Below are 17,076 nucleotides of genomic sequence, written 5' to 3' on the forward strand. Positions count from 1 at the left end.
TGCGACATAGAAACAATAGGTAAATTAAATTGCATGCAAAATACTGTCTTTATGTACACCACATTAAATGAAGGAAGTCCTACGTTTATAACACTATAAGATTTTAGAACTGTAATTAACTTCGTGTAATTTCAACCCATAACGTAAATGAACGTCATTCCGAACGTTTTCCGACAATTAGTGTAAAACTACACAAATAAGTCAAAATCAAAACGAGATAGCGAACCCAATACGCAAGAGCTTAACTAAGGGGCCACGAAAGATAAAACACAAAACTTCAAAGTTGTAGAGATACATCATTGGTTTTCACCACTGGAGGTTCCAGGTGCGAATACAAACTTTTTATTTATTTACTCAAGTTGTTTTTTTCCCTTCTATTGTTACAATTTAAGAATATTGTGATATTGTATTGTTTTTAATAAATACATTACACATAATTAACATTAAGATAATACAAAGAAGCACGTGCATGTCCTTTCGAGTCGTTTTTTTTTAAAGATAGTTTTATCTATTTAGTTTAGTTAAGTTCCTGATCTGTGACAAGTACCATGAAACATAATTTTTTCCAATATGCATTGAGTAAGGTCTGACATTTAACAAAATATTTAAACTTTTTCAAGTTGTTTATTTTCTGTATGAAAACTATGTTAGTCTTAATATAATTGATAAGGTGAACAATGTTTACTATATCGGGCCTGATTTTGTTTACGAATGATATACTACATGTCAATCATACCTGTCAGCATTTCATGATTGCTGTGTATAAATTATTATTCATAAATTTAAACCGCATATATAATTTTCATCGTTCTTCAAAAAGTTGTATTTCTGTTGCTCTGGTCTCCTTCCTACCATTGAGTAATTAAATAGTCATTGAATTGAGTGCGTTTTAATTCCCTTATTATGGGTAAATTTGAGTTGCAACGCTATGAGGTAAAATTGTATTTACACTTATGTGTAACATGAATATTGCCCTGTCAAGTGTGAGGTTGAGCGTTCTATGTTCCAGTGCTTTGAACTGACCATTCCAAGAATGTGACCCCAGCTTTATTCTTCTATTTGTGCATATTGTTTCGTATTGTGCCGTACTGTTTTGGCATGTGTCAGTTGCCATAAATAAAGGACCAAGATCTTGTGTGTAATACGAAGCCAAATACTGCTTGATCAGCTGGTGTTTCACTTCTTAATGTCAACTTAGCATGTTAATGAAGTACTCGTGTGTGGCCTACGAAGAAGTTTAACGTAACATATTTTTATTTTAATCAGTCATGTATTAATCATAGAAAGCTTATACTTCAAAAGTTTGTTTTCTTCGATTGTGGATAAAAACTGTTAATAATTGCAATTGGTATTGCTCTGGTTTTCCGAGCAGAAATAACCCTTATGTGCTTATATTTTCTTTATTAAACTTGTAACACCTAAGCTCCTATCATAAATGGATATTCAATGAATGTTTTATAATATTATCAATACATCTTGTTTTAAATATATATGCTCAGCAGAATGACCTTGGTAAATACATAGTTTAGAACAAAATCAGGAAAAACCATTTAGGGTTTGCAAATAGGAATATCTGAGAAATCTGTATTGTTCTGTAAATGTTTCTGAGACTTTTATGTTGGATGCAAAATACAATAACAAACGAAACTGTGTAATGAAACAATACTAAATCCAAATGTACAAAAACAGAACACAATCTTGGAACATACTTACAACTTTAAAACATACATACAAAGATGATTTTCATAACCAATTAAACATTTTAATTATTAATAAAACGCAACATCAATTATAACTTCAATAATTATAAAATGTTGTTTTTCAAGAGTAGTTCAATGGTGGATGCTGCTGCAACATCTGGTTATACATATATATATATTGTTTATGGGTAATTCGCTGGTGGCTGCTGATGCATTTTATAACTATCCTGTTCTTCTCCTGGCGGTATGTAAGGTTGCGGTTGCTGCTGCCACTGACTTGCCCCAGATTGTAGGTTGGGGGTTGTGTTGCTATAATACGGCTGTTGTTGCAATTGGTTGATCCCCGGCTGCATGTTATTTGTTTGCATCGGATAAGATCCTGTAATTCCAGACAATTGCTTACATTCCAAAGTTAGGTTTACCTAGCAGATAATGTATAACTATGTAATTACTGAAAAAATAAAAGCGTCGAATATTCCATGCAACACAACAGAAAGACAAAACCTACCTGCAACCACCATAGTCTGTCCCTGTACGACCTGGCCCGCCTGGCCCCGGTTTGTCTTGGTGCAGCAGACAATGCAGAGGACAACAGACACTATCACCACCAGGAGAAGGAATCCTCCTACCGAAGCGCCGATAATCACAGCGAGGTTTACAGTGCTGAAACAAGACATCATGATCATGTCATTATTTTAACAAATTGCGCAAGCTTGTTTGAATAACACATTTGTATTGGTACCTCGTGTATTTATGTTATTGCAATAAAATCGCCGAGGCCAATTAAACATTGGACGAAATTGTTTATATCAGCATCGATATTTTTGAAAATGCTGTGTTGTTGTGTATCACAGACGTCACTAGTCCACTTAGCCTGACTTAGGTAGTATTATTACAATACGCATAAACAAATAAACATTATTTCATATACTACTTTTTTAATGTGATTAGGCAAAATGTATCCTGTTCAATTGCGAATATTAATGATGGTCATTCAGCGGTAAATCAGCTTGATCGTTATGGTGTATTTCGTTGCATAAGTGCCAAGCGTGTGTTCAAAATTTCTTACGTAAATTAATACGGAATATTACGCTAGTCAATTGTTCCAAGAGTTTGTATCACTCGAGTGGCTTGTGTGATGACGTATCACACGAGAGGCGGAGCCTCGAGTGTGATGCGAAATAGCACAAGCCACGAGAGTGATACAAACTCTTGGAACAATTGACTAGCGTAATATTCCTTTTATTATATACAACAACTAACGAAAACAGTTAACAAATATATTTTTTACTTTAACAAAACTGACAAAACAATGACTTAAACGGTACGCCATAGTTTATTTAAGACGCGTATGAATACAGTTTATGTAAATTAACGTGTAAACATTCGAACCGGGAAAACACAGGTTTCCGACACGCTTACCTTAATGCCATCGTTAATCAAATTTTTATAACAATTAAGTTGACAACTTAAATCCGATGTTTATAACAAAACCGTTTAAACGATATGCATTTCCACATCTATCTCCCATGTCTTTATCGAAACTTAGTTTAAACCACACTATTTTATTGTATTCGTATCGAAATATACATTTATTCATGATAAACACACACTCCAAAATACGTTTTAACACATAGTTTACTGCTAAAAAACACCATGTCCTACATGTCCTTACAGAGTTTAGATAAACTATTGTGTTTTGTCACAGAAATGACGTCACACGATGTACTACGTTATATATTTCGTAATATAAAATATTTCTATTTTTGGTGCGTGTAATGTGACGTCATTAAATGGGTCGAAGTAGTCCGGCTAGTATGGTAATACGGAATTGGAAACAGCGAGTAGCGTTATACGGGATTTTTTATTTCAACGATTGATACAACCTGTATTTTGTTAAAAGCATTAAACAGGTATATAATAAAACAGTCAAATATGAATACGCACCTTTGTATCTTTGCACAAAAAGGTACTAGCAACCAAGTTTTGCATGATAATGCTTCTACAATTTCTATTTTCTTATATAATGATGCATCGTTACTTACCGAAGATACCGTTTGATTGGCTATATTGGTTAATTGTTCAACTTTATACCACTAGAACAGTTTCACAATACTACCGCTGTTGCTATTTTTAGATATCAAGTGATGCGTCGAATTTCAGAACAAGCTGAACGTGTATATATCTTTGGCGGAGCATATCGATGATTTTAAATCAGTTGAGTTTCATTAATTACATAAGGGATTTTCATGAGCACTGAAACTAATTATGGAAAATATATGCATACATGGATGTGTTGTTTAGTCAATAAATTAATGAGGGTTTATGAAATAAACATTCTCACACCTTATTCATATTTCAAAGCCATAGTATATAATACCACTAGTGTAAACGTGTATATACATTTTATTTAATCTTGATTCAAGATACCGATTGTAATCAGAGCAGATGTGATCTGAAGAATAAAAATTGATAATTGCACAAAACAAATATATAAAAAGTCGTATAATACAAAACGTTAGTATATAACTTAAATTCTCAAAGGTTTGTTTGTTGGTCTGTAATTATCAAACGTGTAAAATGTTTGTTGACTCTATCATAATAAAAAGCAATAGAAAATGCAAAGCATACGAACTAATTAAATGTTATGTCATTTTTCGTTAAACTTTAATTAATGTTTTTTACAGTGAAAGACACTATTGAATAATTCTTTTATACAGGTGAAAAAAAACGAACGTGGAGCAAACTGAACTGTCTACGCATGCATCTTGATAACTCTTTAAACGTGATTATGAGTGATTAATATATTTCACACATGTCATGAATCTCTTTTGTGTGTGTCTTTATTGTTTGGAAACATTCTTTAACCCCGTTGTGGTCAATGAATATGCTTGTTTTAATTGTGTTCTTCCATACACTAACGAATACTTTTTATAAGACTGTGCAATGACTTAGTTTTATTTTTGCGGTGTCCGGTAAATAGGTTTCGTGTTTAGCAAAAAAGTTAATTAATATTTCAAATGTATTTATAAGTAGCAAGCACTTAATTATGTATCCGAAAATTCTTTCACAAGGAAAATCGTTCCTACGCTAATTTTAACCAGGGACCTATACAAACATGTTTGTATAAGTCCCTGTTTTGAAAAGCCGGAGATTTGTTCAATCCTTGTAATAACTACCCGGGCATTCTTTCCCACGCTATTTAGACATCCCGGACAATCGTTCCAACATTATTTTGACAGACCGGATATATATACCCTTAAATAGTTTAAACGCCCAGATTTCTGTAAGGTTTGGCAAATTACAAATCTCAGTGTAAGTCGATATATTCGAATACTTTTTAATGTTATCATTCTAATGTTAACGATATTTTCTTACAAAAAATCATTAAGTATAACACAAAATATGAGATTTTTTTTAACTCTTTTAATAACGACATATTAAAATACCGGATAAAATGCCCAGGGTGTCATATTATTTTGATTTACTATGACAATAATGACCGGGATAGAAATTATTTAGGAACGAATCCCCGGGCTGTCCAAATATCGAAGAAACCATTATCCGCATTGTCAAAATAAAGAAGGCACGAATGTTCAGGTTGTCAAAAAAAATACGAACAAATGTCCGCCTGTGTGAAAAATAGGTGAGGACGAATATCCAACATTCACTGTATTGTCATGATAAAACTGGCTAATATCTAAACAGCATTTAGTTTGAGTATTTGGCGTATCCTTACATGATAATACTTAGAAATGACTACGTAAAACTTCTACAACGATAAGACATTGGGGTACCGTACACCCTGTTCAATGATCAGGCATCTTCCACGGGTGGTTTATGACACCATGCTGTTATTTAGAATTTGTTGGCACAGTAACTGATCAAAACGAGATAATGGATTTATCCGGAACACAGGGGCCATTAAACCATAGATGTATCAATAAATAAGATAGATCTTTATTCAAACAGCGCAATAAAAAAGCTCTAACAAAGCCGGTCAAAACTGAACAAAACGAGATAATGGGTTTATCCGGAACACAGGGGCCATTAAACCACAGATGTATCAATAAATAAGATAGATCTTTATTCAAACAGCGCAATAAAAAAGCTCTAACAAAGCGTGTCAATTGTGTGAAAAAATGAAACAAAAACAAGTACTTTGATCAAGACAATTTATTCAATGTATCGACACTTATAATTGGAAGTACATATTTATAACTTATTCTTACAACGTCATATTGTGTTTTCTTAGTCTTTTCATCGCCGAATATTCAAAAGAGTGAAAGGTTGAAATCAGATGCGGAGTTGCGCTGGACTATTAGAAATTTATACACGTTCAGCCACGTTCTGGAGTTCTACGAGTCACGTGTTTTTGCCCTCTTATCAATTTTGTGAAAAGGGTCTATTAATACAGTGTAAAAAATGTTTTAGTCGAAATATGCGAAACGCTTAAATTATGGGAATTCTTTATTTCTGTGCGGATATGTTTAATCACACATTAAACATTTTTTGGTTTACAAATGGGAATAAACAGAATCAACAAAGTGCTAAGAAACAATATTTAATACTCTTAATGAGCTTATGATGAAGTTGTGAGGAAACATGATCAGAACTGTTTGTCAAATAATCCAACGTATAATTGAAGTACCTTTCAACTACAGAGCTTGGGCTGTAGGTAGTGGGTGCGGGTGTGAGTTTGCCCTCACAGCATACCGAGCTTGTACCGTAGTGTGCAAAGCCACGACAGCATCCGAATTCGCAGTAATAGTGTCCCGAATCAGGGCAGAATCTCCCTGCAAGTGCTCCTGCAAATTTACGTATCAGTATAATCATGAAGTGCCGCTAAATATAGGAGTACTGCAATTTTAAGAACACCATTAGCACTGATTAAAGTTTAAACACATACAAAACACTGTGTACTGATAACGGATGTTGAGAATAGTTGCTGAGGACAAGAACAATTGCACAGTGCATACTCTGCGTTGCTATATAGGAGAACGTTTCACCCAAATGTATTGTGGTACTTTTAAGCAATTCCATGTCAAATGACAATTTAAAATATTTCGAGCATAATAATTCCGCTAAACAAAATTGTGAAAAAACGAATGAATAATTATGGAGTTATAATTTTGGTCAATTGTCTAGCAAAACTTTTTACAACCGTTTTAAACAAGCGAATGGAGCTATTTTGTAGCGACAATAACACTGTTTCGGATGCACAGTTCGGATTTCGTAAGGGTCGATCAACTGTTGATGCAATATATGTACTTATGTCTATTGTTAAAAAATATACAAATAAAAATAAAAGAGTATATATTGTTTTTGTTGATATGATGAAATGTTTTGATTCCATTTATAGAAATGGCTCATGGTTAAAACTGTATAATAGAGGAATACGTGGAAAACATTTAAGAATTATAAGAGATTTGTATCAGCATATTAAATGTCGAGTTGTGTTCTATTTTTTTCCGATTACTTTGAATACGCAGTTGGATTACGTCAAGGTGAGGTAATTAACCTCTTTTGGTTTCTATCTTTGTTGAAGATTTGGAGTTGTTTTTGCAAAAGGATGCGAATTATCGCGTCATGTTTTATGATATAGACCCTTTCAGTTATTGCCAGATTTTAATTATCTCCCTTGTGTGACGTCATACGAGGATTATCGAGTGTATCGATTGTAAACGAGAACAGAACGAGAACATAGATATTGTTTGAAAATGTTTTTCAACGATGTTAATGGACTAAACATATGCATGAAAAGGTTTGTACTTACCTTATCGTTAATAATGTATATTTTTAAATGAAATTTTGATATTCGGTTTATACTGCTGATGAAGCAGCGGTAATGTTCATCAGAGAACGTGATCGGACGACTAAATACTGAAAATCTCACAAAACAAAACAACTAAATAAGCCGTTTTATTATTAGTGAGAATTTATAAATGATGTTTAAAAATTAATGAAACATATATTTATTTTATCACAATCATTAAGTGGTGTGGATATCGTTGTTGTACATCAGCGATCGAACGTGTTAGAGGTGCATTTAATCAATTGAAAAACAAAGCCCTAAAAAGCGGAATACATAACAACTGTTAAATTTTATCATTTTCTTTTCCATTGAATGGATTTTCGTTTCGTTTACATTAATGACAATATAAATAAATTTTAGCATAAATACGGAAAAGAACTCTGCATATTATGCAAATTGAACTGTCTGTGCGTGTATATTGAAATCTCCTTACTTATGATAAGGGGTGATACAAATCTAGCATTTTATGACCAATAAATCTATATATTAAATTTATATTTAATATATTATATTATATATTATATAAGGTTATGATTACCCTATTGTGATTGCTTGTTTTCATTAAAGTGTTTCTTACATTGCAATAACGTACTTGACATCTACACACGTAATAGCGGAGTTTACATTTGCCGGTACCCGTTAAATACCTCTATTGCAGTTAAATTGCACAATATTTTAATTTGATATATTCTTAACCTTCCCTATATACGCTTACATGAATTCCATCTCTTTTTGTCAACCAATGGGCGGAGTCTTAACTTTGCAGGTGGACCGAATTGACACTCTAATTCCCATTTTCAATGGTATATGTCATGTGCCCAAGTGGTAAAACAGCACTCAAATCATATGCTAATGATCAATACCATTAACATATAAACGTTCGCCGCTTTTTTAAATATTTGGCAATAAAATAAGAAAATATTTACGTTAAAAGTTTAGTGACAGTACGGGATTTGTCTTGCGAGACACAGGGTAATTGATCAGAATATTTAATGTATTTTCACGCTTCAACATACTAAAATGAAATATGAGAAAAGCGATAGCTTTAATACGCGTCAATATAATAAAAATGAAATATTTGTGCAATTTTACGCATATATTGTGCAAGAGACGTTAATATCATCAGCGACACTGTACACTTTTCTATCTAGCGGATTTTGTATCATCGCATTACGTCACATCCGGCTAAGGGACACAACTCTTACACTAGTAAATGCGAATAACTGAAAGGGTCTATTGTCTTAATACTTTTAGTCTTCGCAGATGATATGGCCATTATAGGTAAAACACCAGTACAGCAACATTTAAATACGTTAAATACATATGATGACACATGGGGTCGAAAGGTAAATACTTCAAAGACAAAAATCATTGTTTTTCGTAAACGGGGTGGCTTAGGACATAATGAAAGCTGGCGATACACTGAAGAAAACGTAGAAATTGTAAGTGATTTTAACTACTTAGGAACAGTCTTTAATTACACTGGTAATTTTATGTTCAATCAAGAGCATCTAGTTGGAAAAACGTTGAAAGCTATGAATGTTATTTTGTGTTCTTTTGTGTAAGTGTTAGGAATTTGACTTAATACCTAAGACATTGTGTCAGTTATTTGATGCCTTTGTGAGTCCTAATTTGAATTGTGCTTGGAGATAAACTAATTCAAGGGAACTGGAAAGAGTGCATCTCAAATTGTAAGCGGTTATTGAATGTTGAAATAAATGCCTGTAATGCAGTCACATATAGTGAATTTGAACGATATCCTTTATTTATTTATAGATATTTTAGAATACTGGTTGAACAGTGTAACCTAAAACAATATAATTATTTAAACTATTTATTCACAATCTGTTGCAGAAAGTTATAGGGGTCATTCGAATTGCGCTACAAATATCAGAAAATTGCTAACAGAGTATGGGTTTGCATATATGTATTCGACAACCCTAACGTTATCGATCAGGATACATTTTTAATGAATTTAAAACCCGTATTATAGACACTTTGAAGCAAGAAACTATTTCTAAATAGAAAATAGCTCTATATGTCCAATCTATATAAGTTTTGCAAACAATCACATTACTATGAACCCTATCTATATATTTTGACAAAAAGTAATCGTTCATTTATGAGCAAGCTAAGATTAAGAGGAGAGGACTTCCAATAAATATACAAAAAGTCCGTTAAAAACGAATTCCGAGAGGAGAAATTTATTGTACCTTTTGCAATTCTAGAGATATCGAGGACGAGTTTTGTCATTATATGCAATTTTTATACTGTAATAAGAAAGAAGTATATTACACAATATAACTATGTTAGACCTTCTGTATTTAAATTTACAAAACTTTTGACCTTATGTAATAAGGCCGATATAAATAATCTGTGTAAGTTTGTTAAGGACGCTCTAAACTACAGAAATGCACTAAATTTTGTTAATAACTGAAGCACAGTTCGTTTCCGATTAACTTATCGATTATGTATTATTAATGCTATGTCATGTTGTTTCATGTATTATACAAGTTTATGTTTTGAAGACGATGTACTTGTACAAGTCTTAAATAAAATGTTCTGTTCTGCTCTGTTATCATGTAGAATTATAATAGTTTATATATGCAAAACTTTTTTTCACGTGTCTGATAAATATAATGTTTCTTATACTACATTATTTTCGGAATTTCAGACGATTTTTATTATTATGTATGTTTTTAATGATCCGATACATATGTAATCATTTTATTTACGTGATTAACACATAATTAGATGCCTTGTGTTTCATTCGTGAAAACAAAGGACGCGAAACGTTTGAAGATTTCCGGCACAGGCATCAATGGTGACTGATTGTGTGTGTGTTTTGTTCAATGTATTTAGGATAAGAAATAACTAGGGTACCCGATTATTTAAATGACATATTATCTTTTTACGTAACAAATCATATTGCCATAATAAAAATGCTTTATTTAAGGTCAAACATACAACATCTTAAAATTACATATTTGAACGCCTTTGCCTTTATACTCTATTTCGTGTGTTTGTAACTGTACTAATTTTGCGTTGACGATCTATACACTATAATCATAAACTGGCCTGGAATTGAAATGGAGGTCAGTAAACAATGGACAATCAACTACAATATAAATCACACACATCTGGTAGATCCTGTTATGTATGCGGTTATTGAAATTGAGATGAGCAAAAAAAAAAGATAAAGGTCAACTGGGTACAATACTAGTCCATATTTCATTGGTTTATCGTGTAATGCACGTGTTTGATAAGTTATCAGTGACGGAGCCCTTTCAATACACGCTTTGAATATTATCAGTTATTATCGCAAGTTTGTCATGTTCATGTCAGATTAAATTTCTTCAAGGAAATGTTTACGAAATAGATGTTCAGAAAATAACTCTTAAGTAAACAAATCGCAACTCCAAACTGTTTATCGCATATAACAAAACAGTCGAAATGAAATACATAAAATATTGATTCGCGATTTCTTATCGGGTACGCTCTTTATCTCAACATGCGGTTCGGATTTTATTTAACAATTGTATCATCGGATTGTACCTTGGTGGTTTCATTTTGATATATCAGTATAAGACCTTACCGACGTTTAAAAACATTTCAGTAAAATAACATACATCCAGAAAACTGCATTCCAATGCTACATATGCATACCAGTAACTGGCAACTGCCTTGAAACGCAGGTATGGGCGACATCACTGGGCTAAGAATCGAACCCGCGATTTATTGACGTGTAGTCATCAAGACCCCTTCGAATAACTCTCGTCACCATTTGTTCGCAATTTAAAGATACTATTGTTAACTGGTTTACGAGAGCAAACTTACTTTCAAAAGCTAATTGAAACGGAATCCACAGCTTACTAAACTCGGGTTACCAGTCTGGCTAAAGCAAATGCATGTGTGCATTAGTCAACAGTATCCGCAACTCACGGGCTTGACGGAACGCGAAAATATCGTATGAATGCTTGTATGATGGGACCGGCTCATACGTAAGGAGACATTTTCAATATATTCGTATGATCATTGAATTGATTACATGACTAGGTTAAATAGTTCAACAATAGGTCAACGCGTCGTTTAAACACGGTCTTTAAAGATAATATAATGATAAAAGATGACAAATGGTAATAATGCCCAGTGGACATTTGAATAAAATTCCACAAAAATGCTGTATGTATACACCTTTCAATAAGTCAATGTACAAAACAGATTATTTATTCAACAAAACATGAAGACGATAGTGATGAATGACTTACCAGGCATTAAGCATACCAGACAAATCCAACCAAACCTTTCCATGACATCCATAGTGTATAATACTGTCTTGAATATGCTGTACGGCCACAAACTATAACCGACTATCAATATGATTAGATATTTTAGTTGTACGGTATTGACAATCTATAGATAAATGGCCTTTATCTGCCAAGCCTTGAAACATGTTTTATTGGGGTTTTAAAATCAGCACAGCATGTTTTTAAAAGTGAGGTTAACTTAAAAAATATAAAAGAAGTGTCACAAAAACTCTGCATGCTGAGTAAATAATCGTTCCACGTGACCTATATCCCATACCCGTTTTAACATACTACAAATGCAAAATAACGTGTGAATATTCATACATGCAGTATTTTTATAAACAAGTGGCTAAATGTTTCGGGTAAATCATAAGGAAGTTGACGTGTGTACTTCAATAGCATTCGATGACTTTACAATCGAAATTAAACAAGATCTGTGTGTCAAGGCTGGCATCCAGTACAACATCGATGTTTTCAGTACGGGTAATTGATAAAAAAGCTTATTTTTGGGGACCGTTCGGGGTAAAAAAAGGGCGGATATTTGACATGTACTCGTGTTCAGCATGAATTCGCAAATCGCTTAAGATAGGTTGCGGTATACACAACATCCCAAATAATTTACAATCGTGCTTACCGGTTGTGGTCGCATTGAAAAACATGCTCAGAAGTTGCGGTATTCGAAAATGCTGTCGATCTGGGATTCGGGTTGTTTTGGCGATGTCGAATTTCATAATTGTTATCTGTTGCTATTTGTACTGTTTGTATAAGAAGTTTTTAACCAATTTACTCTCATATTGACATTGCTTTTTGCCTCATTGAAGATTTTAATAAGCCTCTACGTCACGTTTACATGTTTAATAAGTTATCGGAAAACAGGCCATAATAACATATATTGACTTATATATTGGCATTCGAAGAGACAGGATCATTTTTAACGACGCAGTTGAACGGCGGTATAAAATAAAATTAAGATTATTGAATGAAATTTATTAAGCTATTTCTTTACAGTTATAAACAAGCGAGCTACAAGCTGTTTGCCACATTTGCAATAAAACAAATACGTATTTACTTAACAGTAGAAGTATAAAATTATGTTAAACAAAAACATTCTCACAACCCACTCGCAGTTTTAGATATGTACTAAGATCAAGTAAGAATATCAATAACAACTATGGAATGTGCAAGAGATAAAATAAATCTTCAGAAATAAGTAAACACAATTGACATCTCGCCAACTGTCAGATTCTTATCTAAATATCGATCGACCACTCAGCTATCGATAAATAGGGCGCGCCGGTCCCTAACGACCTGTCCACAATTTTCCAGATAAGCCAAACGTCTAGGTGTCACTTTTGTAAAGTAGTTACGTGTATTGTTTTCGCAAACAAAACGGAAATGAAATATAATAAAACGGTGTAAATATTTTTTATGTAAGATAAGTAAGAGGAACTGAATTTATACAATTTCAAACGCGAAAATATGGTCCTGAGTGCGAGTGGAAGCTTCAAAGTGTAGAAACACCGAAATCCTCCTTAAAGAACATTACTTTATTGCAGAAATAAAAAATGTTATATAAGCAATATTAAGGATGCATTATATCATGTGTATATGTAACATAATAGGGAATGTTGGCACCGTTTTGCGTAACTTAACGAAATTCCCGTTATATATCGCTTTTAACGTTAGAAACGAGTGACCACAATTTAATATTTAATATTACTATTTTGTACAATAGGGCTGTAACTAATACACTAGGTGACGAATACGATACGTATCACGAATACAGGGTGGCGAATACGAATATTTATTCGCGTACATGAATTTCAATGAACAAAAGTAATACTGAAAACTTGACATGCCATTATATAGTATGAAACTATGAGTATTTGTCAATTTGATTAATTGAGTATCATTGCATACTGAAAATATGAAATATAACACTTTGAAATAACAAAACACTGACTAGAACTGCTTAAACTTGTTGACAGATCTTGCAAATTGTCTTCGTCTCATTGTCTTTTTTGGGGGAAACCTAAGTAGCGCCAGCCAAACGACGTGTATTTGGCAGGCGGGTCAACGATATCAATAGCATTCCCTTTGCTAGGCTCCATGTTTGTTGACAGGTTGCACAATCATTGTCGTAAAGATAAACAAAAAATAAATTCCATCTGTTATTAAATCCTTTGTGTGTATGTTTGAGCATCAAATCACTCGTATTTACCTAAATATACATTAAACAACCATCGAAAGCTTTTTCAATTCAATGTCTTAAATATTCAACCGGCGCCCGCCATTTTTGTTGATAATCACACTGTAACATAGTGGGTGGGGTAAACCTGATGAGAAACGCCGGAATAAGGAGAAGAACATTTAAATATAGGGGTTTATTGTATGAACCTTCGTTTGTAAGGTAAGATAAGATGATTAAACTTTCAAACTCGAAACCACGTTGTTTTATTCGTCATATATTCGGTTCGGGAGGTGGCGAATAACGAATACGATTATAATGGGAGGTGGCAAATAACGAAAACGATTCGTCCACAGCCGTATTCGAGTAATTCGCATATTCGAATGTATCGTTACAGCCCTATTGTACAACAAATATCGACAAATGCCATATAAGAGTTATTAATTACCGCTAGCACAAATACGCGCGGTAACTAGGGGAGCAGTCGGTACCTGCGAGAACGTCTGGTAGCTATTGAGCAGCCTGACCAAAATCCTCTCATAGAGCGCTAATTTATATCATACAGATGGACAAGTGTATAATTGTTAATTTATAACTAATACCACAATTACGCGTAGTACCCGTTTATATTGCGATAGGCGAAGCGTTTGACGTGTAAACAATATGCTGTCCACATTAAACCTCAAAACAATATCGGACACCAACTTAAAAATAATTGAACAGCCAGCTGGTGAGGTGATAGAGCAAGTTGCTACTGAATCAGCTAGGATTGCAGCTAGCGATGCTATCTTAAATGAAATGACGTAAGACTATTATTTTGATTGTCAGCGGTTACAATCCAATTTTTTTTATTATTACATACAAAACATCAAACAATATAAAACGAGTTGTAAAACCATGTATCTATGTTTACCGCAAATCTCACAAGTGTAAGTTAGGCAATGTTTGGCAGTCCTTTTTATACAAATACTGAGGGTCAGAATGTCTGTCCATTCCCAATTCAAAATACAAGTATTTTCACTAAATTAGCTGTAAATTTTTCCAATCCTAGAATAATAGCCAAAATAATATGTCAAAAATAACAATAATCTTCTTATAAACATCATGATTGTTTTCTCCTAGAAACAAATTTTATGGCTGGTAGATCAGCAGTATGATTATTAACCTAATAAAATTCCAATATATTATGTTTAGTTGCATTCTAAATGTGATATTGCATATCAATATTTTACTAGATTGCAATTTCAACTATGTTTCCAGTTGAAGGATGGGAACTCCCGCAGGTTTCTCATATGCATCAGTGGAAGTCCAGTCTGGTAGTCAAATCGCAACATACGTCACGCCAACTGTTCCAATAAGTCAAGAGGCTTTACAAGTTACAGGCATTTTAATGACTGATGGGACAATGACATTCGTTGGATAGGTTGTGCAGCCAGTGTCTGGACAATGACATTCATTGGATCAGTTGTGCAGCTAGTGTCAATATGAGGGTTTTTTGTTTCTATTTTTAGTAATAATGATCTGATCAATCAATAAGGTGAAAAATGAAGGGTTGTACTTATTGACCCCTACATTGCCTTTTATATTGCCAAGTTTCACCGGATTTGCTTGAGTATTTGTAACCAACTGCAGGATATAGTGTTGAAAGCCCTGCCCATGTCATAGGAACTTATAAGTACATGTATATGCTTATTTAGTTTCGTTATGGAATTTTGCATTAATATTTTTGTTTGTAAATTGTTATTAAATAAATACAAGCTTGTTAGGTAGATGATCATTAGAATTTAAATCTAACAATGTTATAGATCTTGGTTAAGAGAGATACAACTTTGTATTTTTTTTTCACTTTTCAGACCTACTCATGACTGAAACTCCCCCCCCCCCCCCCCACACCTCACAAAAGCCATCACTACATTGGCAGATTTAGCATAAATGCATAATGTATTAAATATATGTATAAGGGAGTAAGAACATTGATGGTTGTTAACTGAATTGGTAAATGACTCTGTTTATTTTGCATATTTTGACCATTTGCCATTATGTGGTTTTGAATTTCTTGAAACATATTTCTAATAGTCCTATTAGATTTTAGTGAATTATTCAAATATACACTGGCAAATTGCTTTTTTTATTTTGATTTAAGCTAATCACATGTCTCTGATGAAATATAAATGCTCAAATTTTAAAGAAATAACATACAACTTATAAAACATGTAGAAAATTGTCTATGGGTGATTTTTGCATACACGGGTCGAACTTGTAGTTTTGAAGGACCTTTAATAATAAATGAGATTTTTTTCATTATTGTTATCACTCAATTGTCTTGTATTATATTATTTTATCATCTACAATCATATCCTGTTCCTGTTCTAAATATACAAACATTGTTAACAAAAATTGCCAAAAAAATATGAGTTTATTGAATTTATTTATCCCTAGGGGTAATTTAATTTAGAAGAAAATTCAAATTATGGGTCATCATACAGAAAAAATCACGACAAATTTTTTTGCATGGAAAGCCACCCTAAAAATTTGTAATAAGACCACATATGGTATGAAGTTTATGAAAATAATACTTTTAATGGATTTTGGAATATTGCCCATTACAGTTGTACTACCTTAATATGATCTGCGAATCTATTGAGTCGCCTTTTGAGGTGTGTATTTTACAGGCACAAGGTATGAAAAAGGAGAACGAAAGGGTGATAAAGTAGCTCAGGCGTTCAATGGCGAAATACATAGTATTCGAAAGAACAAGATTTTCGAGAAGGACGGATTCTCTGTTAGAAACGGAATGGGGAGCTGAAACTTCGAAAAAAGCTGGACAGTTCGAAGGGTAATAACGTATTGGAGAACATTGAAGAAGGCATCTCGAAAGCTATAATTAGTTTTGTGTGTGTGTTATTTTGTTTTAACAAATAACTTGTTAATATGTATAATGATAACTTCATTGATAATGATTGTTTTTATTTTGTCGATGATTATGATGTTATTCATGATGAGGAGTATAAAAGTATTTTGAAAATAGAGAATAATACACTATGAGTGAATGAAATTATTTAAGGT

General features: G+C 33.0%; 1 protein-coding gene across 1 annotated transcript; it reads right to left on the reverse strand.

The window, feature by feature from the left end:
* Window positions 1-1,647: 1,647 nt before the first annotated feature.
* LOC127871257 (uncharacterized) lies at window positions 1,648-11,924 on the reverse strand. The gene is made up of 4 exons (XM_052414009.1): window positions 11,784-11,924; window positions 6,352-6,508; window positions 2,209-2,363; window positions 1,648-2,079 (listed from the first exon to the last, which is right to left on the reverse strand). The coding sequence occupies exons 1-4, from the start codon at window positions 11,833-11,835 to the stop codon at window positions 1,883-1,885; spliced, it is 561 nt and encodes a 186-aa protein (XP_052269969.1). The 5' UTR covers window positions 11,836-11,924; the 3' UTR covers window positions 1,648-1,882.
* Between the last annotated feature and the right edge of the window lie 5,152 nt (window positions 11,925-17,076).

This window comes from Dreissena polymorpha, chromosome 3 (genome assembly GCF_020536995.1).
Source record: "Dreissena polymorpha isolate Duluth1 chromosome 3, UMN_Dpol_1.0, whole genome shotgun sequence".
Classification (NCBI taxonomy): Eukaryota; Metazoa; Mollusca; class Bivalvia; order Myida; family Dreissenidae; genus Dreissena; species Dreissena polymorpha.